The sequence below is a fragment of the Astyanax mexicanus genome, chromosome 24 (assembly GCF_023375975.1).
Source record: "Astyanax mexicanus isolate ESR-SI-001 chromosome 24, AstMex3_surface, whole genome shotgun sequence".
Taxonomy (NCBI): Eukaryota; Metazoa; Chordata; class Actinopteri; order Characiformes; family Acestrorhamphidae; genus Astyanax; species Astyanax mexicanus.
In genome coordinates this window covers 2,330,018-2,357,524 of record NC_064431.1, presented here as the reverse complement: position 1 = coordinate 2,357,524, position 27,507 = coordinate 2,330,018, and the positions used below count along the sequence as shown (strand labels likewise).

Below are 27,507 nucleotides of genomic sequence, written 5' to 3'. Positions count from 1 at the left end.
AGTTCAGAAATCAATATTTGGTGGAATAACCCTGGTCTGTTTTTTAATCACAGTTTTTTTTTCCATGCATCTTGGCATCATGTTCTCCTCCACCAGTCTTACACACTGCTTTTGGATAACTTTATGCTGCTTTACTCCTGGTGCAAAAATTCAAGCAGTCCAGTTTGATTATATTCCAGAGTTTTCCAGTGGTCTTTTTTTTTTTATTAGTTTTTTTTTGTTTTTTTTTTCAGAGCTGTATGTTTAAGACCTTGCGCTTTAAGTATTTTCTAGAGTAGAAATCTCTAAAATATATTTAAAAAGCACTCCGGCCAGTTAACACAGTCAATAAACATCACGCCGGCGTATTAATACACAGCTATGAAGATTAGCTCCTCAATTATCCTCAGATCTGAATTTCATTCACAAACACTTATCACATCCTAATCTCCTAATTAAGACTCACGGCATCCGATTCCTTCTGCGGGATGAAGCCTGTGTAAATATTTGGGCTGTTCCGGGTCCTTTTATTCGTTTATATTATTAATGCAGGCGGTAATATCTCCTCCATCTGTCTGGATTCTGGATCTTCAGCATTTTTATTTTTTATATTTTTCACAGCTGAACTGACTGGATAAATCTGATTGGCTCCAAGCTCTATCGCCACGGCAACAGTCTAAAGACTCCTGATTGACAGCACTGAAATCCCACCCCCTGCTTTGCACTAGTAGTCACACACACACACACACACACACACACACACACACACACACACACATATCCCTCCCCTTCGCTGTCACTGTGTGTGACACACACTCATATCCCCCTGTAACTCAGCAGGCCGGGTCTGCAGCATTCTGGGAAAATGAATATTAATATTATAGAGGGTTATGTTGAGTCATGAGGAAGAGAGATGTGTCGTTTTAATGCAGTATTTATTTGGATATCATAACTTTAAATGATGAATCATACTGTACTGTAAACCTATTATTTGTAATTTATTATAAACTCAAATGATTTCAGTCTGTTTTATAATAAAATGGATATTTCTAAACACTACTCGACTATATTGAGTCGTATGCCCATATTTGGAGTTCCGTGTCTAAGTGGTTCTGGCCAATGGAAAAATGAATGGGCTTTTCAAATACTGGCCTCAAACACATTCTGTGATTAATAAATATGTTTAGACATTCTCTGAATTACGAGATTGTTTACGAGTAGTAATTAGAAGAATGCTAGCTTTAAGCTAATGCTATCTGGCGTAGCAGAACAGCGGCAGGGAACGCCAGCGGACTCGATTTTGCGCTAAACCAGCAAACTCCGGCCGCTTAAATGTTAAAATGGGAAAATCTGAATTTTTTATGTCAGCTTTAAACAATTGCAGACCAAATCCTCACAAATCCCAGCTTCTGAGTGGTAGCCGCCTAGGGCAAAACTGTCAGTAAATTAATTCATAGCTATGTTTCGATTAACAATTCACCATGCATACTTAAAAAATGTTATTTTGAATTGGAAAATCATTATTTTTAGGCAAGCTTAAACAATTAAAGACCAAGTTACTGAGTTTCTTTGCAACTTCCTTACAAACGACGCCTTCTGGAAGGTTGCCTCTTAAGGCCAGATATCAGTGGCAGTAAATTGTCAGTAAAAATAGCTATTTTTGAGAAACAATTTTTCAGTTTTTTTGTAAGTAGGTCTTTTTGCTATACCCCAAGCTACAGCCTTCACATTTCATTTGGTCTCGTTAGATTTGTTACAGATAAATATGCATAAGAAATCATACAGTCAGTAAAAATAGCTATTTTTAATAGCAGTTTTTGTAAGCACTACAGAAACCATGAAATTTGCTCAGAAATCTATTAAAATAAATCATTTTTGAGTGCTGTATATTTTTCAAAAATGGGAATTTGAAGTTCTTATTTGCATATTAATTGATTTGTCTAATTAAAACCAATGAAATGCAACTGATGTAGAACATATGGGCTTTTTCCTATACTTTAAGTTACAGCCTTCACTTTTTTTTTTTTTTTTTGGTTTTGTTAGATTTGTTACAGATAAATATGCATAAGAAATCATACAAGTCATGAATATCAAATGTTTAAATGTGAAAATAATTACTTTTGCTTCATATTTAAACAATTAAAGACCAAATCACTGAGTTTATTTGCAATTCTTTACAAACGACACCTTCTGGATGGTTGCCTCCTAAAGCCAGATATCAGTGGCAGTAAATTGTCAGTAAAAATAGCTATTTTTGAGAAACAATGTTTTTTTTTTTTTTTTTTTTTTTTTTTTACAGAAGCCATAAAATAAAAATAAATAAATTATTTTTGGATGCTGTATATTTTCAAATAGGTTTTTAAGTCCTTCTTTGCCTCTCGATTTATTTAATCAAAACCAATGGGCTTTTTCCATACCGGCTTTTTCCTATACCTTTACACCATAATCTAAAAAAGACAAGGTTACAACCTTTAAATTTTTTCATGCTTTTGTTAGATTTGTGACAGAAAAAACACATACGAAACCATGCAAGTAATGAAAATCAGATTTTTAAATGTGAAAATCATTTCTTTTGCATTAAATTTAAACAATTAAAGACCAAATCACTGAGTTTATTTGCAATTCTTTACAAACGACGCCTTCTGGATGGTTGTCTCCTAAGGCCAGATATCAGTGGCAGTAAATTGTCAGTAAAAATAGCTATTTTTGATAAAACTACTTTTTCTAGTTTTTGTAAGCAGTTCTAGAGAAACCATGTAATTTGCTCACAGGCAGAAGCGGCGATGCTGAATGTCAGTGTCAGAGTTTCCTTTCCTTTCCTTTTTTGTGCCACTAAACACTGTTGGACTCTGGTGAGCGAGCGCTGGCAGGTGGATGGCGGCTGCCTCCTCTTCATTCCAGTGTTTTGGTTGGAGCGTGCTGAGCTCTCTCCGCAGTCTCGGAGCATGAATTACCCCCGTAATGACGGGAAGTGCCTCGAATTTCCAACATTTATTTCACTGAGTGCTCCGATCGCCGGGCGATGAGAAGGCGATACATCAACAACCTCCGCAGTACCAATTACGAGCGGCTGTCCGTCAAACTAATACTCCCTTCAAACGCGGCCGCGCCGTAATTATACATTAAAACCTGTTTGACTCTCTCTCAATATGATACTTGCCATCAAATGCCGAAGAGGGAAAGATGAACTGTCAGGCTTTTCGACAAGATTCATATTACCGGGCTCTTATTGTCAAAGCTCTGAAGAAACGGACGGCGTTTATTAACAGGAAAATGCAAATAGGGGGGATGTCAAAAGAGTCCGATTTACTGCATCTTCCGTTTCATACATACTTAATGGGTAAACCCATTACTCGGTTTGTCGTTGGGCGACGGCGAGCTGCGACAATCCCACAGCGGGTTTGATTCGGAGTGATAGTGTTTATGAAGCAGCCGAGTCTGACTCATTTACGCCGTTAAAGCGGTGAGTTGATGTCAGTCGCTGCCCGTATCAAAGACGGCGCTGTGCGGTTGACGTGGTGTCGTCTCTTAAGCCTGCTGGAATTACATATAAGCAGCTCATCCTCGTGAGTTTTGCCGTCGCCATGAAAATAACATTAAAAGCAAAGACACACTTTATTCAATCACTCTATTACTGTAACTGCAGTGGCACTCGGTGGACAGCTCAACACGCTTGCAGGAGACGTCTACCTGTCAACGTTAGTCAGAATCAAAAAGGGAAATAAGAGATAAGGAAGGCTGTCCTGCCTCGTCAGAAAGAGAAAATGTTGTATATATGTTTTATATGTGACTTGGACTACTGGCTATACAGTAGTAAATGGCTATGGTATAAGGTGGGCTTCAAACTCACAACCTCCCTGGACAACTCAACTTTAAAGACTCAATGGAAACCCAAAAATTTGTCTCAGAAAATGTACATATTATATAAGAAGGCCTGTCACAATAATTACATTATCAACTTATCATAAAATAAATGTAAGACCAATTGCTACTTTTGGCAGTGTGGACAGTGTGCCAAGTCCTGATTGAAAATGAAATCTGACTTTGGATTTGATATAACACAGCGGACCAAAACCAGAAGATGACACGGCTGTCCAAAATTTTACATTTCATTTAAAGGAAATGAAGGGAGCAGAGTCTGGAGGAAGAGTGGAGAGACACACAGTCCAAACTGCTCGAGGTCTAGTGTGAAGTTTCCACCAATCAGCGATGGTTTGGATAAAGAGACATGTCTGTCATCTGCTGGTGTTGATCCACTGTGTTTTATATTATCAAGTCTAAAGTCAGTGCAGTTTTGTTTCCCCACCAAATCTTACAGCACTTCATATCTTACAGCTTCCCTCTGATGATGACAACTTTTATGGAGATTTCATTTTCCAGCAGGATTTGGCACACTGCCCACACTGCATACCAAAAGTACCAATTGGTCTTATAATATAATATTCAATTTTTTTGAGACACTGATTTTTTTATTTTGTTTTCATTGGCTGTAAAATAGATCACTCTGTGTGTTTAATACATCTATATAATATATGAGTTTCACATTTTTAACTGAATTACTGAAATAAAGTACTGCAGCTCTTTGTACTGCCTTTATTATACACTTGTATGTCTACATGGAATATCTAATAGTAGAACCTAATTGGCAGGTTTAATCCACATTTAAACAGAGCAGCCTGTATCAGTGTGTACAGGATTTTTGTGCACACTGGGACATGATCAAGGTCCGAGCTTCCCGGATCCTTCATCAAGTCCCAAAGCGTCTCACTTTGTTCCAGCAAAACGCTTTGGCCGGGACTAAATGCCTTCGTGAATCAGGCCTGTGGTTATTTTTTCCGGCTCGCTGGGACGTTATGTGGGCTAGAGCTGTTTACCCACGGCTGACCCTGAAATGACAAATACACAAAGGTGCGGAAGAGACAAGCATTTTGTCCTCGCCATTAATCAGACGCAGCTTTAGCGCTTCAGTCCGTCCGGCTCTTCTCTCTTTTTCTTTCCTAACTGTCTTCATTTGCTTTCCTGTTTTTTTATTTTTTACACACATATTCAGGTCTTTCTTGTTTCTATCAAAAAATGGGCTGGAGCCATTTATTAAAAACAATCATTTAAAAAAAAAGAACAGGGCTGAAAAACATGTACCAGCGTTTTTTCATTCATGATTCAAGAGTGATTAAGCTGGCTAGAGGCCAAGTGGAAATATTTTATAATAAAAAGGGGGCATCTATTGATTATTCAGTTATTATTCAGTCATCATTATTATTTATTATTGTTATAAATAATATTTTTTAATTCTCTCATTTATTTGTATTTTTTGTTTATTGTGCTATGTAAAAGTTAGTTACAGCTAAATGTTAAAGTTTAATACTTTTTTGTGTTATAATCATATCATATTTAGATCTTCATTTCTTAATTAAACCAAGTTTTTATATTTTTTTATTCTTTTATTATGTTTTTATTTGTATTTAATATTTTATTTATTGTTATCTTAAAATGATTAAATGTAGTTATTTTGTTCTTTATCATGTCAATTCCTGTATTTTGAAATGCTCGGCTACATTAAAAATCAGGGTTGCCCTCAATGTTTTTCCGAGTTAAAATAAAAGTTGAGTTATTGATTGAATGAAATGATTAGCTAAAACATTAGCTGAACCTCCTATAAATCACAGTATTAAATTAAAGCAAATACTTTTTTTTACTATTTGTTCCAAGTAGTAATTCTGACTTTGACTTTGTAGTTGGAAGTGCATCTAAAGTATACCATAACATTATAACATGTTTTAAGCAGATTCTTAAGTAAACTTTAACCAATTTTTTTTAACCAGGTATATTTTACAGTGTATATTGGTGCCATTTTCCAAATGTAATGGTCGACATGCCCCCTATCAAATTAATAAGAGAAAAAAAAAGTACCCTTTTTTGCTACTGATTAGACAATTTGTCACAGCAACATCTAAGTATTTTATCAAGATGGTATTTTAAGAGGTTTCAGATCAAAGAGGCAGATCCTCAAAGAGGGAGGAAGTCATTACCGGCGTTCCGGGAAGAAAGCTGTCCGGGGATCGCTCTGGTCAGCCCAGACAGTGGAAGATTGGGAATTAAATCCAGGTCAAGCCACTGAAATCTGCAGGAATAGCCTGTACCTGTGGTTGACATCCCGCATTAGGAAGATGAATAGAGGTAATGACCCTGTAAAATACCACAGATCTGCCTCCAAAACTAACTTTTAACAAAGTCCCGCCTCCGTCTCATTTCCTGTAGTGGAAATTGATCACAGCTTCAGCTTCATGAAAGTGTGTGAAGATCACATTTGATTTTCATTAAAGGAGATACGTATTAATTCAGTGTGAGAGAAAGCATTACAAGCTCAGTTCAAAGCAGTGTGAAGTGCTACTGCTGTATAGTAGTATCAAGAGGTTGAAACACTGATTACTACTTTTTATTGTTAAGTTATTGTTAAGTGTGTGAGAAACAGTTTGATATATTATATGTAAATGTAAAACCAAAAAAAAAAACCTTGAAAAAAATATATAGATTAAATATGTTGATTTAAGGAAACATACATGGACAGAAAAACCAACAAAACAATGCATGGGTAGGTAATTAGATTGAGAGACAGATGGACAGACAGATAGATGGGTAGACAGTTGGACAGACAGATAGGTGAGTAGACAGATGAATAGAGAAATTGGTGGGCAGACAAATGGACAGACTAAAAGGTGGGTAGACAGATGGACATACAAATAGGTTGGTAGACAGGTCGACAGACAGATAGGTGGGCTAATACACGGACAGACAGATAGGTGAGTAGACAGACTGACAGACAGATAGATGGGTAAACAAATCGACAGACAGCTAGGTGGACAGACAGATAGGTGAGTAGACAGATAATTGGGTAGACAGATGGACAGACAGATAGGCTGGTAGACAGGTCGACAGACAGATAGGTGGGCTAATACACGGACAGACAGATAAGTGAGTAGACAGACTGACAGACAGATAGATGGGTAAACAAATCGACAGACAGCTAGGTGGACAGACAGATAGGTGGGTAGACAAATAGGTGGGTAGACACATGGAAAGACCAAAAGGTGGGTAGACAGATGTCCAGACAGGTGGGTGGACAGATGGACATACAGATAGGTAGGTAGACAGATAGGTGGGTAGACAGATTGACAGACAGCTAGGTGGACAGACAGATAGGTGAGTAGACAGATAATTGGGTAGACAGGTGTGTAGACAGATAGATGAGCAGACAGATGGACAGACCAAAAGGTGGGTAGACAGATGGACAGGCAAAGAGGTGGATAGACAGATTAAACAGACAGACAGACAGACACATAGATTTAAGTTGCTATATCAGTAAAATGAGACGTAAGACAGAAATCAAAATGTAGAAAATTGATTTCAAATTGTTCTAAATCTAACATTTTCCCCACCCCTAATAGATAGATAGATAGATAGATAGATAGATAGATAGATAGATAGATAGATAGATAGATAGATAGATAGATAGATAGATAGATAGATAGATAGATAGATAGATGTGTTTTGGTGAATCACGGTTCTGTATGTGGTGAAGCTGGGTGGAGGTGCAGTGAGTCTTCGGGAGCTGGGAGGGATTAATTATAATTGCTATCTGCAGGGCCTGTCCGGATCAATTTAGTCAAACTTAGCAGTGGATGACATGCTTCAGGAGGAATCTAATTGGTCAGTGAACATTAGTTGACAGATCGATTTAATCATAACACAGTTTGAAGGCTCTGAATTCCTCAGGTTTGTGTGTTTTCACTCTGAGCGGGAAGGCTAGTGCTGGACCTCGTCATGCCCTGAACCCACTGTGAGATTAGTCACGTCTACTGAACATCACTGCAATCACATACTTACAGGTACAGGTGCATATAAAAAAACAGAATATCAATGAAAACGTACTTTATTTATTATTTTATATAGATGTATTATACACAGATTGATCTATTTTAAGCATTTATTTATTTCATTGTTGATGATTATGGCTTACAGAAAATGAAAACCCAAAAATCAGTGTCTCAGAAAACTAGAATAATATATAAAACCAATTGGTACTTTTGGCAGTGTGGGCAGTGTGCCAAATCCTGCTGGAAAATGAAATCTGCATCTCCAAACCATCACTGATCATCAGTAAATTTAGCATTTTATTTGCAAATCAAGGGACCAGAGTCTGAAGGAAGACAAAAAGAGTGGAGAGACACACAGTCCAAACTGCTTGAGGTCTAGAGTGAAGTTTCCACCAATCAGTGATGGTTTGTTTGGAGAGTCATGTCTGTCATCTGCTGGTGTTGATCCACTGTGTTTTATTATCAAGTCTAAAGTCAGTGCAGTTTTGTTTTCCCACCAAATCTTACAGCACTTTATATCTTACAGCTTCCCTCTGCTACTGACAACTTTTATGGAGATGCAGATTTCATTTTCCAGCAGGAAACACTTGGCACACTGCCAAAAGTACCAGTTGGTTTTATATAAAATTGCAGTTTTCTGAGACTCTGGCTGTAAGCCATAATCATCAACAATAAAAGAAATAAACGCTTAAAATAGATCATTCTGTGTGTAATATATCTATATAATTTGCACTGTAACTATGCATCATGCCTTTTCACTGTAACGTTAGCAGTATGCTAACTTGCTTAGCAGTTCAGAGTCAAAAGTTTCTGGCAAAAACCATCCTGGCATCAGTAGAGGAGATTATTAAAATGTACTTATAACAAAAAGACAAAACAGAGGAATCCCGCATTCTCCACCAATATATCTCCCTGTTCCCGCATTCATTTCTCCGCCTCCGTTTGCCAAATTTGCGCACCATCCTCCTCCCTCCTTTTACAGTATGATATCTGGTCTTCTGAAAGCAGCTACTTATTAAATCACTCCGCTTTCTTCTATCGCAGTTCCCGACTGCTTCATCCTCCACCGTCCTCCGTAGCTAGCGCCTCCGAAATCCCGTGCTTTCCATAATTTCGCCCTGCATTGTCTGTAGTAAGGAGCTTTGCATAGAGCTTTCTTTTGCCGCGTTCTCGAGATGAACGAGGTAGCGTAACCGAATGCACCGTGCTCGTACTGAACATGCACATGTGGTGCCAACATTTGTCTATGTGTCTATGTGTTCCTTCCAATAGAGCGTTGACGTATTAGCCTCTACATTTGTATCACAATGGCTGGATCTGAATCCTGAACCCCACACAAAACACAAACGACGGCACGGAGGCTCAGCAGGAAGTTCTGTTGGGACGTGGATGTGGTTGTGCTGTGGAGGGTCTACCAGAGGCGACAGCTCACCTCTCACGGGTTGACTTTATGCATTTATGCTTTGCGCTTTATCACATTTCCAATTTTCTGACCTGAACGCTTGTAAAAGTGCCAGTGCTGAATTCTTCGTGACTTCATATTTGGACACCAGTGGCTCGTGCCCTATGAATCACCTGGGTGATTCAGACCCTTTGACGGTCGAGGTACAGCAGCCGTTAGCCCGAGCGCTAGATCACTTTAACAGGCGGCTCAAGAATCGAATGCAGTTTGTCTCTGTTAAACTGCTTTATAAGATCTTGTTGGAGTGTTTAAAAAGGTTTTAAGTCTTGGTTTAGTCATTCAGAATTGTTCTGATGATTTGTTTAGTGGGGACTTCCATTGGGATGGTCTTTAATCTTTATTGTTCAACTTTATTGTGCACCATCAATTCCTCAACCCATAATCTGGGTTATTAAGTAGTTGGAAATCTTTTTTGTTTGTTTGTTTTTTTTGTTAATAATTAGGAGTTATAATCACTTATAAAATACAATTTTGTTATTGTGATGCACAACTCAACTTTACATTTTTTTTAAAGGACATCATCAGAACATTAAGTTCTAAACTTAAAGAATATTGATTCACTGACCACTGAACCAGGTTTAGTATGAATAATGTAATTAATTAATATTTTTAACTGATGTTTATGAAGTTTAAATAGTTCAGAAATCAATATTTGGTGGAATAATAACCCTGTTTTTTAATCACAGTTTTCATGCATCTTGTTGCATGTTCTCCTCCACCAGTCTTACACACTGCTTTTGGATAACTTTATGCTGCTTTACTCCTGGTGCAAAAATTCTAAAAGCAGTTCAGTTTGGTGGTTTGATGGCTTGTGATCATCCATCTTCCTCTTGATTATATTTTTTCGAGCGGTTTTTAATTTGGTAAAATTTAAAGAGATGCATCATTTTTAAGTGGTCTCTTATTTTTTTCCAAAGCTGTATACATTTTTGATGAACCATTTCTAAAATATTAAAGGTCTTAAAATGTACTTTTCTTTGACGGCTATTGATTTAGATTCAGTCTTATTTGAAATCAGCCTTGACTTGACCTTGGCTCTTTTTAGATTTGTCAAATGTGCTTCTATCACCCTAGATTTTTACTTTATACTCAGTAAAGAATAAATCAATTACTCATTTGTATTCATTTACGTGCAAAAAGGTTATATTTATGGTAATAGCCGGGAAGAGGCGGGGCTACCTACTAGACACAGCAGAAGGGGAGTGGCTAAGGTATATTAATCTATATGCAGTAAGCTAAATTACCTATTATTAATGAATGTATAGTGACTATCATAGAATATATACAATTCGTCAAACTCATAAGCTCTAAGAAAGAAGTCGCAAGCTGTCATTAGCCCCCATTAGCTCTGAGCTCCATTTACCCATTTACTCATAAGCTCCACCCACAGAATTAAAGCTCAGGCAGTTTTATTAGCAGTTAATAATGAAGCAGGTGTCATGTCTCATTACTAACTGACATAAAACCCAGATTTTCCCACTCATTGATCAAATATGGCGTTTTTTTTTTTCCACAGTCTCTTTTAAAGTTCTGGAGTCTGATGTGAAATTACAGCTGTTTTACATCATTTCAGTGACTTCACTAAAGAGACTTTTTCTTTTTCTCTTTTTTTTCGCAGGTGGGATATGCATCGCCCAGTCGCTGAAAATTCCACACGATCACAAGCAAGCCGATTTCGACAAGATCATTCGGATGCTCCTCGACACGCGACAGGCTCGAGCTGTGATCATGTTCGCTTATGATGAAGATATTCGGTAAGCTTTTATTTACTGTTAGAATCACTGTCTTAATTCCTTAATCTGTAAAGAAGGCTTATAAATGCTTGGAAATGTGTTTATTAACGGGTGATAATGAGGTCATAAACACCTTAAAATTCTAAACTTTTAAGTATCTATCAATCTATCTATTTATCTATATATCTATCTGTCTGTCTGTCTGTCTATCTGTATGTCTATCTGTCTGTCTGTCTATCTATCTAAATCAGTATAAATCAGGTCGATCAGCTTTGTAATGCTCATCATATTGGTCATGCTGGTCAACCAGCGTCAATGTTCTGGTTGACCACTTTTACAAACCAGTATGTCCTTTTATTTCTAAGAGTTCTAACTTCTAATTAATGTTTCAGAAGGAGTTTATAACAAGATCATAACCCATTAATAAAAATATATATTAGATCTTATATTCGTTTGTTAATAATAAAGAGTTTAGAAATCAATATTTGGTGGAATAACTCTGGTTCTTAATCACAGTTTTAATTCATGCATCTTGGCATCATGTTCTCCTCCACCAGTCTTACACACTGCTTTTGGATAACATTATGCTGCTTTACTCCTGGTGCAAAAATTCAAAAACAGTTCAGCTTGGTTTGATGATCAGCTTGTGATCATCCATCTTCCGCTTGATTATATTTCAGAGGTTTTTAATTTGGTAAAATTAAAGAAACTTATCATTTTAAAGTGGTCTCTTATTTTTTTCTTCCAGAGCTGTATATTAACCTTCTGTCACTTTGTAACAGTCCCTAAAAGTGTAAATGATGCAAAGAATGCATTATTCATCAATTTATTCCAAGTGTCTTTTGAATTAATATATGAGAGTTATATAATTCTCTATTCACAGTTGAATAGTGACTAAATCTCCACAAGTGGTTTTTAGTGTCATTTTAATATCTCTATATGTGTCTCATTGTTTATAGGGAGATTCTGAATGCCAGTAAAAGAGCAGAACAAGTGGGGCACTTCCTGTGGATTGGGTCTGACAGCTGGGGGGCAAAAAACAGCCCCATTCATGGGCTGGAAGATGCAGCAGTGGGAGCCATCACCATCCTCCCAAAACGAGCCACCATAGCTGGTAAGATTGTGGTATTAATTTTGCATTTCCAGAGATCTTTCGCGCATACCATGAAATGTGGTGCATAATCTGCTTTGTTAAATATAATCTAAAACTGGTAAATTAAGAAATAGAAAAGTATAGGTAAAATGTTCTTAGTTAGTTATGAGATTTAATCCATATTTCAGCATTAATAAATGCTAATAAGTGATCTTTCTTGGTAGACACACTAGGAAGTAGTAAAATGGCTAATACTTTAGTAGGTTCTGAGAAAAGTGTGAATTACAGCAAAGAACGTTGAGGATAATCTTTGTTGAATTAATAATTTGCATAAAAAAGTAACACATTCCTTTTTTTTACAAGTAACAAGTTCAAAGATTAATCACATGCATTAACATGTGAATATTAACACCACTACTGTTGGTAACACTTTGCTTGGATGGTCCATTTTATGGACTAGGTGATGCTCAACTGACAATCAACTAACATTCAACTCAATGTCTATAAAATGCAATTTAGCTCATCTAACCTTAACCATTACTCAACCCTAAAATCTAATCTAACCCTAACCTTAACGTAAATAATAAATCTAACCCTAAACCCAATTCTAAACTTTAAATCTAACCCTAAACCCAATCCTAAAATGTTTTTTTATGAATTTGGTTTAGAGTTGGATGTAGGATTACATTCAATAAAGAATATTGTACTTTTTATTTTTAAGTTCAACTACATTTAATATACTATGTAATATTATATGCTTTTAGTTGAATGTCAGTTGAGCACCAATGAGGCCATCAAATGGAGCATCCAACTAAAGTGTTACCCTAATATTTATCTTTGTCAATTGCAATCCAACCAAGTCTTAGTAAGAACCTCAGTATTTTTTGATGCCATGGTCCATTTTTTTTATTGGTCATGCCCTAGCATAAACACTATATCAATATATCACCTGGTAAATCACACCTTTAAACTGGACAGGTATCCCCATGGATTGGTCTGCTTCATCCCTTTCCTCCAGACTTCCATAAGAGAGTCATTGAAATCAACGAAGTTATCAACTCCATGGAGTGAACACGGATGCTAATAATAGCCTGCTATGTCTCTGGTGTATATAGAACTATGTCATGTTTGATAGGGGTAGTGGAAAAGTGTCTGGCGCATTACACAAGCTGAAGGGAACACTACTGAGCTCAAAAATGCCAAGATGATTCGCTTTACTCTCTGGAGCATAAGTATCCAAAACCCAGACTGCAACCTGGACACATCTAAGTCCACAACAACGAAAAATAATATCTCAGCCTGAACTAGAACCAGTGCAACCAGGCCATGGTCACCCCAGAGTGCCAGGTTAATAAATAACCCCCTTTCCCTTTTCTCAGATGGGGATGTTTGTTGCAAGGCTCTTGCGCTGGGACAGATATTGAATAATGGCTTATGGAAATGGAGTCATAGAAAGTGTAGGTGTATGGTAAAGGCCAAAAGTTTGGACACACCTCTCTTTTTCAATGCGTTTTCTTGATTTTCATGACTATTTACATTGTAGATTCTCACTGAAGCATCAAAACTATGAATGAACACATGTGGAGTTTTATGTACTTAACAAAAAAAGGTGAAATAACTGAAAACATGATTTATATTCTAGTTTCTTCAAAATAAAAGCCCCCCTTTGCTCTGATTACTGCTTTGCACACTCTTGGCATCATTCTCTCAATGAGCTTCAAGAGGTGGCCACCTGAAATGAAAAGTTTTCCAACAGTCTTGAAGGAAGGAAGGAGTTCCCAGAGGTGTTTATTAGCACTTGTTGCTCCTTTGCCTTCTTCACTCTGTGCTCCAGCTCACCCCAAACCATCTGGATTGGGTTCAGGTCCGGTGACTGTGGAGGTTCAGCTCATTTTTTTCTGTTAAGTACCTAAAACTCCACATGTGTTCATTCATAGTTTTGATGCTTCAGTGAGAATCTACTGTAATGAAAATAATCATGAAAATAAAGAAAACGCATTGAAAAAGAGAAGCTGTGTCCAAACTTTTGGCCTGTACTGTATGTTTGGGTCTGTATGTAAGGCTTTGGTACTGGACTCTTTCGCAACGACTAAGAAACCACCTGCCGTTGAACCCACTGTGTCCAAACCAGATACAAAATCAATTTAAATTTCAATACAAATCTCCCGCATTGAGTGGGCGGCTGGAGACCCCAGCATGCATATAAAATGAATATTGATGATGGATACCAACAACAAGTGCTCACAAGTTTTCTTTTCTTCTTTTTCTCCCTTAATTGCCATTTTTCGCCCTTAGAAGCCAGACTCGCCACATGTGGACACAAATGCTAATTGTGCGCAAGAATGACATGAATTATTCCTCAGTCAGAAAGCTCATTAAAACAAGGAGTGGAACAAGTAGTGGAAAATGAGGATTCTAAACTTACAGTTTATACTGTGTTTACTATAGAAATATAACTAATATTTATATTTGTGTTTTGAGCAGAAAAGTATTTTATATGAAAATTTGATATGAAAATATTTGGATGTCAGTTCAAATGGACCATCCAAGTAAAGTGTTACTCTAATACTTATTTTTTTAAGTCCTTTTTTAAGAACTTCAATATTGTTTGATGCTATAGAACATTTATCCTAATGGTCATGTCCAAGCATACACACTATATCAATATATCATATAAAATCATATAAATACATTTTTAATCAAAGCTCATTAAAACAAGCAGTGGAACTTGGTGGAAAGTAGGGATTCTAAATGTTCAATTTATACTATATTTACTGCACATTATATTATTACTTGGCAAGCACACACTCTTCACTTCATTTCTGAAAGTAACTTTGCCTTCCTATGAAACTGATTTCTGGGGGAAAAAAATAATAAAAAAATCAAAAGGCCAGTGCACCATGTAGGGACTTTCCTGAAACATATATTGTTTTAAAGGCAACATACATCAGCAACTTAATCTAAATGTTTAAGCTTTAAATGCTCAGTTTTTTTCCTTCACATACCCAATAACACATGACAATGGTTCTTTCCGTTGTTGGTCCAGAGTCTAGACAGTACTAAATTCGTCTAAATACAATAAAATGTAATATTTCCACTGTGTGATTTTACTGTGTTCATTTTAGATGCATCCAAGCCCAGACAAGTTGAACAGGGTTAATATAAAGCTGATTTTAAGCCTGATTTTAAGCCTGATCTGCTCAGATATGATTGAATTTCATGATCGGGATGAATTTTAGCTTTATTGTGCATCGTTTTTTGTGTAGCGATGTCTGATTAACTGCCTAAATGAGCTTTGAATGAGCAGTTGGACGCTTAGTTAAGGAGGATTTCTGACATGGCAGGAATTTTGGTCACTTGTCCAAAATTTTTCCCATAAATTTCCCAAAATCCACTGCAAATAGACCCATAAGGCCTTTCTTGGCCTTTCTCATAAAGGTATCTTGCTTCTGGATATATGGAGAAACTTTTCAAGGAGATAAAGTAGCAGAAGTCCTAAAATGATATGCACAGCAGGTCACGAAATCCCTTATATATCATCCATCTACAAGTAATATAAAAGTGGAAAACTAATATTTTAGATTGAATAGACTGTTACATACTGATACTGGATATTTAAACTAATTAACCAGTAGACAAAATCCTCATCCAAAAGTCACTGAATACTCACGTGTACACTGAAGTAAAAGCATAGCTTCAATTCCCTCTGTAAAAAGGACAAACTGTAGCGTCCATGTCGTCTCAAATACCTGCAAATCCATGTACACGTCTTCTTTTTTATGTGGAATAATGGATAGTAAAGATTTAAGTGATAATTATTAATGTAACTTTATATTTTGGGACCTGACACAGTGTTTAATTCCTTGTCAATGTGGTTCTATCAGCTATTTATCATATTGTCATTTCTTTACCTTATTATTAGCCCTTATCTGCCGCCATACCAAAGTTTTGTTTTTTTTTGCATTGCATGTCTGCCTGAAATGTGCAGTTTCTACAATCGAGCCAGCAAAGAGTAATGGTCCACTTGCTGTGAATGACTATTTCCAAGAACTGCTTTATACTATAGAAGATTGTATAGTCATTTTCTCAGAGCTGTTCAACTCCCTGTGATAGCATCCCTGTACCGGTTTACTGGTTGTGTGCATGCTGACTGTTTGTGTTGAGCAGTAAATAGGACATTTAATTTTATTTTATTTTTTTAGGTGAGCCAGTTGACCATTCGTTTTGCAGTAGCGCCTGAGAGCGTCTACAAAGCGTCTTACAAAAGCATGTCATGCTTAATGGTGAATAGACATTCGAGATCAAAACCAGCACATCAGTGACACTAGGTTTAGTCTAAATGTGATCAGAGAGTGTTGTGTCACCTGCTCAAAGCCTCTTCCCCCTCTAAAGGACCCTGAATGCAGGCTGACAGGCGCGATGGGCCGCAAAGCCCAACACTGACAGTCCGTGTAACAGCCAGGCTGATCTGCTGCGGCGGAAGATCTGCTTGTGCTTTTAATAGATTTTCTCAGCCGTTGTTTTTTTTATTTTTTTATTTTTTGGGGTCAGTGTTTATAGAAAACTCGCTAAACTGCAGCGTGAGAGCTCTTCACCCACATGCTTTGTTCCGAAAAAAAAAAAACTGCTGCATCTGAGCAGAATCTGAGCATCGCCGGCCCCATAACGTCCGGGAGGCCAGGAAAGGCAACTAATGCCCCGTTCAGTAAGCAAATTTATGCCGGATACACTGCCAGCACTGTGCACAACACTCTGCACAACACTCCTCGATGTCTGGAGAGAAAATACTACTTCAGGTCCACTTTGAAGTCGCGGAAATAGTTTTTGCAAGAACTCGTGCAGAACTGATGTTTTTGTATTTGAATGTTTCACTATTGGCCCAGGTTGACTTTTTACCTGAAGCCCAAGAAAAGTTTTTCCCTTTTGTGGGCTTTTTTTTTTTTTTTTTACTGTACATTACACTTGGCCCCCAAGTGAGAGAGTGCATGGAGGCTTTGAGATTTGAGATAATGCACGGGGCAAAAAACTTCTTGTGGCTCCTTGGCTGTTAGAGTGACTCTAATTTGATTGTCAGTGGCTATTCATGCTGGCCAATGGAGCAGATCTACCTGGTTTTGATGTTTACTCAAGAATCTGTGTCATGACTTGATGACTTCCTGTCATGGCCAGCACTGGAGCCACTCTGTAGCCTCAATAAACCTCTGGAGAGATTGTGCATTGTAGTTAGGCATGGTATCTTCTGGTGCTGGCCATTGGATCGACGGTGTGGACTGGTGGCTATGTGGTTAGCAAGCTCGCCTTCCAGCACTGGGTTCTTGGGTTCAAGTCCTTATCTGTGACTGTGTGGGTTTCCTCCGGAGACTCTCAGGGTTTTTCTCTGGGTTTACTCCCACAGTCCAAAAACATGGAGATCAGGTGAATTGGATACTCTAAAAAGTATCCAATACTCAAAATAGCTCTAAATGTAATACTCTGAATTGCTCTGGTGTGTATGCAAGTTTATGTATGGGTTGCCATTCTGTCCTAAAGGTAAAATGCTGTATCCTTAGGTATTAGCGTCACTGGGTTTATAGAAAGGTAAATGAATGAATTAATTCATTCATTCATTCGTGCATTCATTCACAGACTGTGCATCAAGGCTTGGTAGCTTCTTGCTGCTGGCCACTCGATCAACTTTGCAATATTGCTAAGTGGCTCTTAGGAGCTATTATTGAGCAACTTTGCTTCATTGATTAAAGGTTTCCTGGGTTAGATGTTGAGAAACATCGCATCTCTGATACTAATTCGATCTTAAGAAGCTGAAATTACTACAGACAACAGTCTAAGGAGCTTTTCTTGCTTTCTAACTGGTGAATTTGTCTTTGTTTGAAAAAGGTGGTATCTAAATTTCTAGTTTTTTTTTTATCATCTGCTTCTACCTAGAAGGTATTCCTTTTCCTCACGAGTCAATTCAACAATTAGAAAGCCAGAATCAAAGTGTAGTAGTTTGAGCCACGACCTTTTTAGAGGGTTCAGAGGGTTCAACCTTAGTCTAACTGCGTCTTATAACTGTGGCAGCTCAGTGGACATAGGTATTGAACCCACAACCCTCCAATCATTAACACAGTGCTCTAACCATCACCTTTGAACAGTTATTCAGATACCCAGGGCAGGTTTAAGGGTTGCATTGCTCTGCTACGCCTGGAGTTGAGAGGGTTTAGCTTTCACAGCAGTGGCAGCTTAAAATATGCGGGTATCAAAGGAAGCTAATGTATATTAATCTAATAATACACTGAATTCTGCATTCGGAAGTCTTGAAGTGAATCTGCTTTAGCAGTTTGACGCCAGCATTTAGTTTGCATTGAATATTTAATATTGTCTGGTAATGTATTTCTCAGAAATATGTCAAAATAAGCCTGGGCATCATTTTTTCCCCACACAGAACCATCACTTCCTCCGAATTGTCCACTTTAGGAGATGCTCGAAATTCTGAGAGCCCACTTGTCACATGCCATTTACTGCAAATTAGATTTTTTTTCTGTTTCACTTTGAAAAATGATAAGAGAGGAATTTGATTTTAATTCCTAAGCCATGCAAACAGACCAGCTGACCAAAGTGACTAAATGCCAAAGGGCATTTCTTTGTCTTTAACAGCCTATCATGGATTAGCGTGGTCTTACACTGCTTTCTGAATATTTGTTATAGCCTGGAGAAACCTTCAGAAATTCTGCAGACATAATTCCTGAACATAGCAGCTTTATGAGTCTACACTGCTATGCTTTATAAGTCCTGCATCATTAATGATTTTATTGGATTCCAGTGGGGGGGAAAAGGTTACGACACAGAATAAAATATTTCACATTGCATCTGGCCTAATGTAATGTATAGCATTAAATTAGCATTACCAACTCTTAAGACTCTTAATGCAACACCTAAACATCAAAGCCACTTACAAATATTATTGTTGTAAGAGAGTTTTTTTTAAATAAAATAAAAATATACTTTTTATCGTCCTGCAAAGCAATTTTTATCAATAATTAGCATCAACAGCTAATCAGCTTTGCCGCCCAATTATCACATGCCTTGGAGACAGCGCAATATAGGCATGACCAGAGCTGGACAGAAAATCTGGTCTTCAGAAAATTATACAAAAAATGAGTGAAAAGTGCTACACGTAATCATTTAATCTTCCATTATTTTATATTGATAAAACACCAGTTACATAAACAGATATGATCATTTTCATTTGCTTAGCTACCAAGCTGTATAATGAAGCTACAACACAACAGTGATTAAATATGTGTCTGTAATTGCAGCAGTACAGCCCCACAATTTGTTAATTTAGGATTTTTCGTATAAAAGTATATATAACCAGTTTAAAACCGTAAATCCAAAAAAAAATGTGTGACTAAATATGTATATCTCTAGTGAACTCTACTCAACTAAAGTCTATTTAAAGGTTCAAAACCAGCATTATTAATATTTTTATTTTACAGAATCACTTTTTTTATTCATTTTTATTAATTTTTTTTTATTCCTTCAAGGTTATTTTTGGTAGTATCTCTTTAAAACCAATGTACAATGTATCAAATATGTTGCCTTGTTCAAAAAGCTCCCCGAGATGCAATACTTCTTCTAATTAAGTAGTAATATACAAGCGAGAGTGCTATAACGTGTAATATTGGCACTGCTGGTAATATTTATAGCATGAATTTTAAGTGTATTATTGTGATTATACCAGAGTTCAGTTATCACTGTTTATTGAAAGAAGTAAAGAGACTCCGCCAGTTAAAAAAGTTCCGTTGCTGCTCTGTTTGTTTGTAGCCGTGCTTTTTTCTGTTTGGCTTGTAAGCGCTGCTGCATCATTGCTAGGTTACCTGTATGTGGCGGAGTAATACATGAAGTAATACACGCTTTGGTTACAGCGCATTACCGGCTGATAATGGCACTTATCTGATAATAGAACACCTCTCAGCCTCTCAATCACATTGCAGTGTCAGAACTAACTGTGCTATAACAACTTCAGTTAGAAGAGGCAGAAATAAAATGCTAGTATGCTAAAGTATATATAATATGAAAATGTTGACGTCTTTGTAAGAACATAAAAGTAAACCTTCAACAAAAAGTTAAAATAGATAGACACTACGTGTCTATGCAGACTTCCTAATATGTTGTCATTATAAAGCACTGCAATCAGCTAATTGTCAGCATCACCAGCTAACTGTCAATGAAGCTAATTGTTGCTAAATACACCCAACCACTGCCTGCCTCCTTTACAGGTGATGCTGCTGCTTCAAAAACTCGTACGATGTCATTTGTTATGAGGTGAGATGAGGCAAGACTGCAAAACACAAGACTGATGCATTTCCACCTGCTTTCCCCGGGCTGTGAGCACGAAGCAGAGCTAATAAGTTCGTCCAGCTCGGCGTTGGATAGAGACAGAGGATGCTAATCTCTCCCCATGTTTAAAACATCCCTCGACTTGATTGATAACTCTGCCGCAAATCCAGGTCTCGGGTCTCGACTACAGTTTTTTATTTTTTTGTTTTGTTTTTAACCGCTCGTTTCTTTTCTTCTTTTTTTTTTCTCCTCTGTTTGTATTACAGCGCTAAGAGCCGTGTTGCTAAGTGAGGCGGCTCTGCAGTACAATGGCTGCTCGCTCACCAGTCAGCTAACTCATGCTGAAATCTGGCTGGCAGCCTGTCAGAATGCATAGCACTCACTGAATGGGTCGAGTGCGCCGAAGTGACAAACAGCGAGGAAAAGGGGAAGGGATGTTGGAGCGGGAGAACTAATCACGTTGCCCATCTCCATTACCCCGAAACATTACATCACCACCTCTTACCTTAGCACCGCTCCATTCTGTGCTTTGGTACTTGACACTTTTTAGTGATTTAGTCGGTTCTACACACCTGGCGATGCCTTTTTTCCATCAAAAAGATTCTGCCGTTGTTACTCAGGAGATTTACGAAAGAATTCAAGTTTCTACCGTGAGATTTTTAAGCCTCACGCTAATATTTGGAATCGTAAATGTGTTGCATATGTGTTATATCTGCCACTATGACCAGGAGATTGCCGGTTCGAATCCAGGTCATGCAGCTTGCCATCAGCTGGCCTTGCCTTGCTCTCTCTCTGGGTATAAGGTAAAGTAGAAGGCGCTCTTCTTTCCCCTCATCACTCCTAGGGTGATGTGGATCAGCACAAGGCTGCGTCTGTGAGCTGATGTATCAGAACCGAGGAGTCGCTGCGCTTTCACTCTCCGAGCGTTAGCATAGCGCTGTGATGCTGCTACTCGGCAATGCTGCAGCATCAGCAGCAGTTCAGAAAGAGGCGGAGTCTGACTTCACATGTGTCGGAGGAGGCGTGTGCTAACCCACTTCCCATTAGAAGAATTGGCCTTGTAAATTGGAGGGAGGAAATGGGAACAAAATTAGAAATTGAGAAACAAAAAAAAAGAAATGCATTATTTTTTTAATGCATGTTAATTCTGTCTGTGTCTAATTATAAATCTCTAGAGTCAGACTCAGTTAAGACTTCCAGTTCTGTCCCTGATACAGAGACATGAATCAGATAGGACACTCGGACTCACTCTGGTATTCTGGTATTCCACTTGCTTATTTATTAGTTCATACATCATATGAGCTAATGCAGCATCAAAGCACATTTATGCCATTACTTACAGAAATAAAATTAGAAATAAATAAAAGAAAATAGCTAGGTCTAGCGGTCTCTGTGATACAGCACAAGACACACTGGTTCACTGGTTCTCTACACTCTTAGCGTAGTGCTAGCACACTTAGCTTAAGAGCCTTTTAAGAGGCTCTTAAAGGGACAGTGTACACATTACTGAATACTGGCTGTTACATACAGTATTCCAACAGGTCATTTAAATGGTTATCCCCCCCCCTATAGCAACCACCTTTTATAATCGAGCCTTACAACCAAGCTGATTGTAAGATCCACTGCATTATACTCACACTGTACTGCCAATGTTTTATTACCTGCTTGCTTGTGGTACAAAGCAAACCTCAATTAGGGAATAAAATGAGGCAATTAATTCTTGCAAAGCAGTTGATTGAACAGAGTATAACATAACTGTAGATGATGCAAGAGCCCCATTCCTTCAGCAATCTCCAATGTTACTCCAATGTCATGTCATGGTAGTGATACATATATACATGGTATGAAAGTAAAAAAATGAACAAGCTCAGTTCCATACAATATATATATATAGTTTAACTTCTACAGCAAACTTCCATGGCCTTTTAGATGACATCAATATTGCTGGCCATGAACTTTTACTTTTAAGCTCTTATGAAAAAATATTACACTTTTTTTTTTTTTCCAGATTAAACACCAGCTACAGAGGCTTATCTGGAATCGTGATGCGAGGATGACTTATACTTTACAAGGATGACTTTTGGATGTAGCCTGAAGGCACTTTAGGACAAAGAGAATGTGATTCACTGATTCAGAGATAGTAAAGGGCATAAAAGGGGGAAGAAAAATAAAATCTTGATTTCTGTCTGTTTGGACTTTCTACTGGTGCTTGACCGATTTGAGGGAGCCAGCAGGAATTTGACATCAGTTGCCCGGTCTATAATTTGTTCAAACCGAGTGCAAAGTGGTTCTTTTCAGGCTTATCATGGTGGCATTTCAGCCTCTTGGTCTAATTGTAATTTGGCCATTAAAGTCGCGGCGGGGACGCGTGCCTCCGCAGTGACCCCCGACTGGGTTTGTTTGTTTGGGTGCTCATTGTGTTTAGCCATAGATGACTCTTTGACAGCGGGAGCCCTGCAATTGTCCCTCTATGATTTGTCCATATGACCCATGATTCATGGCAGCAGCTACGCACAACACTGCTGCCCCCAAACCATTTTTCGTGGCTTGCTAGGCTTGCTAACAGTGTACCGGAGCTTCGAGGCCTATGAAGCTACCAAGTAACGCAAGCTCATGCCCAACCCGTTGGCTAGCACTGTAACCAGCATCCCAAAACCATCACTCACTCGCCCCAAACCATGTTTCATCCCAAACAAACTGACTGTATGTGATGCTGAGACTTGCTGATACTTTATGACACAGTGTTGTCTATAAACAAGGACTTAAAAAAGTACAGAGTAAAGTATTCAGCCTTAAAGATGGTGACTACTACTGTTGTTTTTAATGATGCACACTGTTGCATCCGATCCTACTGTACTTTCCGGGCTATGCAAGCTAATGTAATGTAAGCTGCATCTACTTCTTTTTCATTTTAAAGAGAAAAAAAGATTTTGAACATATACATATTTAGGCTGCACCTGATTATAAACCCCAAGTGTTCATGTTATATAACATGAAATACTTACTCAGAAATATGTTACAGAAACATTTAACTAATAGGCTCTGTATACAAGTAACATTACCTTCCGTGAAGAGTGCTGCAACATGGCTGGTTAAAAAAATATATATATTCTGTAGCCTAGCCTGTATTGCGCTTCGGCTTTGGAGTCCACCATCGCAAGATGCCTCCATGTTGGGAGAGTGTGCGATGCTCCATACTCTTCATCATGCTTTTCAAAAATTTTTTTGCTGATAGTAGATTTGTTAACACTGTTCTACACTTTGAGGATCCACTGCTAGACTTGAGCAAAAGTTGCTCTTCACATGTGGCTGGTTTTGGTAAATTATTTTTCGCAGCTTTTAATCCAAGCCTTCCACTCACCTCAGAGCACCACTTGCACTTTCAGGCACGATTTATGATGATAAAAAGCTGCAAATACTTTGTTCCCCTGTTAAGCCCTGGAATAATCTACATGCTTATTTTACTGAAAACTGCTTTCTTAACCTTTCAGGGGAAATGAAAAAAGTAATGTCAGTGTATAGCCATGGACACTGGTTGTAGAATGCCTGGAATCTGGATATTTGACCTGCTAAACAGTTTGTGTATCCAACCTTGACTGTGTATCCTAGTGGGGAATAAACCAACCAACAAAAATCAGCCAAGAACATAAAGCTGAGGCTGCAATGGACACAGGCTCACCAACACAGGCTCAAAATTGATAGGGTCAAACTTGGATGCAAGATATCAGATAACGTGGGCCATTTCCAGGCTCAGGTTTTAATCTAGGCCCAATTCTGGATTAAATTCTTGTCTTAATTAGTTCAGGTTGCATGTGTGAACACCCTGGTTGCCAGGTATTGAACACATTTGGCCCAAATCCAAAGGCCTAATGTCTAAGGACTTCAGGAGTCTCAGACAATGATCTTATCCATTAGTCCGTTAGTTTTTTTTTTTAATACCAATCAATCATCACCTGATTACCAAAGCCTTGTTGGTCCCAATCATTTGTGGCAAGGAATGAACCCAATACTTTGGAATGTGTTGGGTCCAATGCTGGTTCACTTCATTACATAATACCTCCCAAGTACTGGCAGTCTTGGTTCTTGCTTCTCTGCAGTATTGTTATTGAATATGTTGGTATTCTCTGAGTCAGTGAACGCAGTTACAGAACACTGCAGTGTTTCTCCTCAAGTTAAACACTTTTGGTCAGGCAGATATAATTTGTGAGGAAATGAATAATTAATTGACTGAGATGTTAATAATTAATCTCATCACCATTTTTCTTTGTGTCAAATCCCTTATGTTTTATTCCTCTAGTTCCCCTTGGAGTGAATCGAGCTCACCTCCAGCTAAGTTGCTGCAGTAATTATAGTTCTACATAATACAGTGTATATATTTATATATACTGTACATATATACATCAATCAGCCATAGCATTAAAAACACATGCTTAATATAGCTTGTGTCAAAGAAAGGACTCTACAAGACCTCTGGAGGTGTTCTGTGGTATCTGGCATTAAGACTAAGGTTAACAGAAAATGACAGATTTTAAGTCATATAAGTTATATTTATAAGTCTCAGTTCAGAATTGTATAGTTTAGAGTCTTATATCCCTCAATGTGCTCTCGTATTGTACTACACTATTGTACTATTGTTGTTTCTACTGTGTTGTGTAACTGCTACTGGCTGCTAAATTTCCTTGGGGATCAATAAAGTATCTATCTATCTATCTATCTATCTATCTATCTATCTATCTATCTATCTATCTATCTATCTATCTATCTATCTATCTATCTATCTATCTATCTATCTATCTATCTATCTATCTATCTATCTAATAAGTGAGATGGGGGGAGCTGACCACTGCATAACGAGAACACCGAACAGAATTTGGAGAGTTTTTTGGGATTCAATCTCCCAGTCGTTTGCCGACTTGCACAGTTTTCCTGCTTTCTTACACATTACCTTCAAGAACTGACTGTCCAGTCGCTACCTAATATGCAGATTCAACTCCTCGACAGGTATTATGTTACATAATGTTATGGCGGACTATAAGGCACACTTAAAATCCATAAAATTTTCCCAAAAATCAAAGATCAAAGACCAGCTCCTTATACCCTGGTGCTCCTTATGTATGAATTCTACCAGTCAGGTATTAAGGAGCAGTAAAACCACTCCGCTAAAGTACAGAGTTATATAGCAGTTTTAGTGAAGTTTCTCCAGCACTAAGGCTGGGTGCAGCAGCATTAGCATTAGCCGCTAACCGCACCGCTAGCTCTTTCGCTGTTCAGAGGCGAGTATATCAGATTGTATTCTACGCGTTTGCCATGTTAAAACAACTGACTTTGGACTTGATAGAACAAAGTGGATCAACACCAGCAGATGACAGACATGTCTCTCCAAACAAACCATCACTGATCATCAGCAAATTTCATTTAAAGGAAATCAAGGGATCAGAGTCTGGAGGAAGAGTGGAGAGACACACAGTCCAAACTGCTCGAGGTCTAGTGTGAAGTTTCCACCAATCAGTGATGCTTTGTTTGGAGAGACATGTCTGTCATCTGCTGCTGTTGATCCACTGTGTTTTATTATCAAGTCTAAAGTCAGTGCAGTTTTGTTTTCCCACAAAATCTTACAGCACTTCATATCTTACAGCTTCCCTCTGCTACTGACAACTTTTATGGAGATGCCGATTTCATTTTCCAGCAGGACTTGGCAAACTGTCCACACTGACAAAAGTACCAATTGGTCTTATTGGTTTTATATAATATTCTAATGATCTGAGACTCTAATTTTTGGGTTTTATTGGCTGTAAGCCATAAATAATATATCCACAATAAAAGAAAAAATAAATAAACACTTAAAATAGATCACTCTGTGTGTTTAATACATCTATAATAATATATGAGTTTCACATTTTTAACGGAATTACTGAAATAAACTAACTTTTCAATTATATTCTTATTCTTTGAGATGCACTAGTGCATCCGTTTTCTGAGTCTGGTTTTTGGTGAGCTTTGTATGAAAGGAAAAACAGAGGGATTTACTGCTGTGCCCAATTTGACAGGAGACTGAGAGGAGCGTTTTAACGACAGCAGTAAATTACCATGTGAAGCCGCTCTCTCTTTGAAACCCTTCGCCTCTTCAGAATGCCATTAATCAACATATTTTAGTGTCTCTCACACTGCTGAAATTGCCACGTCCAGCGCTAACACTTTCTCGAACAAAATAGCTTATTTGTTTTCCTCCCTTTCTCCGCGGATGTACCAACGATCCGCGGGAAATTGAGCAAAGCGCGGCGCCCGCTGTTATTAATCATTGTGAGTTTCCTAATCAACACTGCTCCAATGACTGCTTCAGCGGGATCGATCTGAAGGTGTGATGTTTCCATCTGTTTTCAGCTTCCTTCAGATCCTCGGGAGAACCACAAACTGAATTCACGCAGTTCACTCGCAGCTGTATACGCTGTGAGGAGTTATCTGGTGTGTGTGTGTGTGAGGTTAATGGCTCATGGCCAGCGATGGCAAAGAAACTTGGAAAAACTGATCCGATTACAAATGACTGATTATTCCATTAAAAAGTTACTTACTTACTGCATGCATTAATTGATTTTAAAGTAACTAAGTTACTCACAAGTTACTTTATTAGTTACATTCAGCAGACAAACACACACACATACACAAACCTCCCCTACACACACACACACATACACACAAATCCGCCTGCAGACTCAACATAACAGTTTTGCCCAAACTCACTTTACTGGAAGCTGAAGGTGGAGAGACTGGGGCTCACAGTGTGTGTGTGTGTGTGTGTGTGTGTGTGAGGTACATAGAGACTGGGGCTCGCTGTGTGTGTGTGTGTGTTAGAGGGGTGGAGAGAGAGTGAGGCTCACTGTGTGTGTGTGTGTGTGTGTGTGTGTATGTGTGTGTGTGTGTGTTTGTGTATGTTAGAGGAGTGGAGAGAGAGTGAGGCTCACTGTGTGTGTGTGTGTGTGTGTATGTGTATGTTAGAGAGATGGAGAGGGTGCTCACTGTGTGTGTATGTGTTCAGTCCGAGTGCTAATT

The 27,507-nt window shown here is 38.1% G+C and overlaps 1 protein-coding gene across 3 annotated transcripts in view; it reads left to right on the top strand.

Moving 5' to 3' along the window:
• LOC103031622 (metabotropic glutamate receptor 7) overlaps positions 1-27,507 on the top strand; it is a 285,237-nt gene that overhangs the window by 137,244 nt on the left and 120,486 nt on the right. For all 3 annotated transcript variants that reach the window (XM_022682217.2, XM_022682219.2, XM_015606383.3), the window contains exons 3-4: positions 10,934-11,069; positions 12,008-12,162. In XM_022682217.2, the coding sequence (XP_022537938.2) occupies positions 10,934-11,069; positions 12,008-12,162 (291 nt within the window). The remainder of the gene's footprint in view (positions 1-10,933; positions 11,070-12,007; positions 12,163-27,507) is intronic.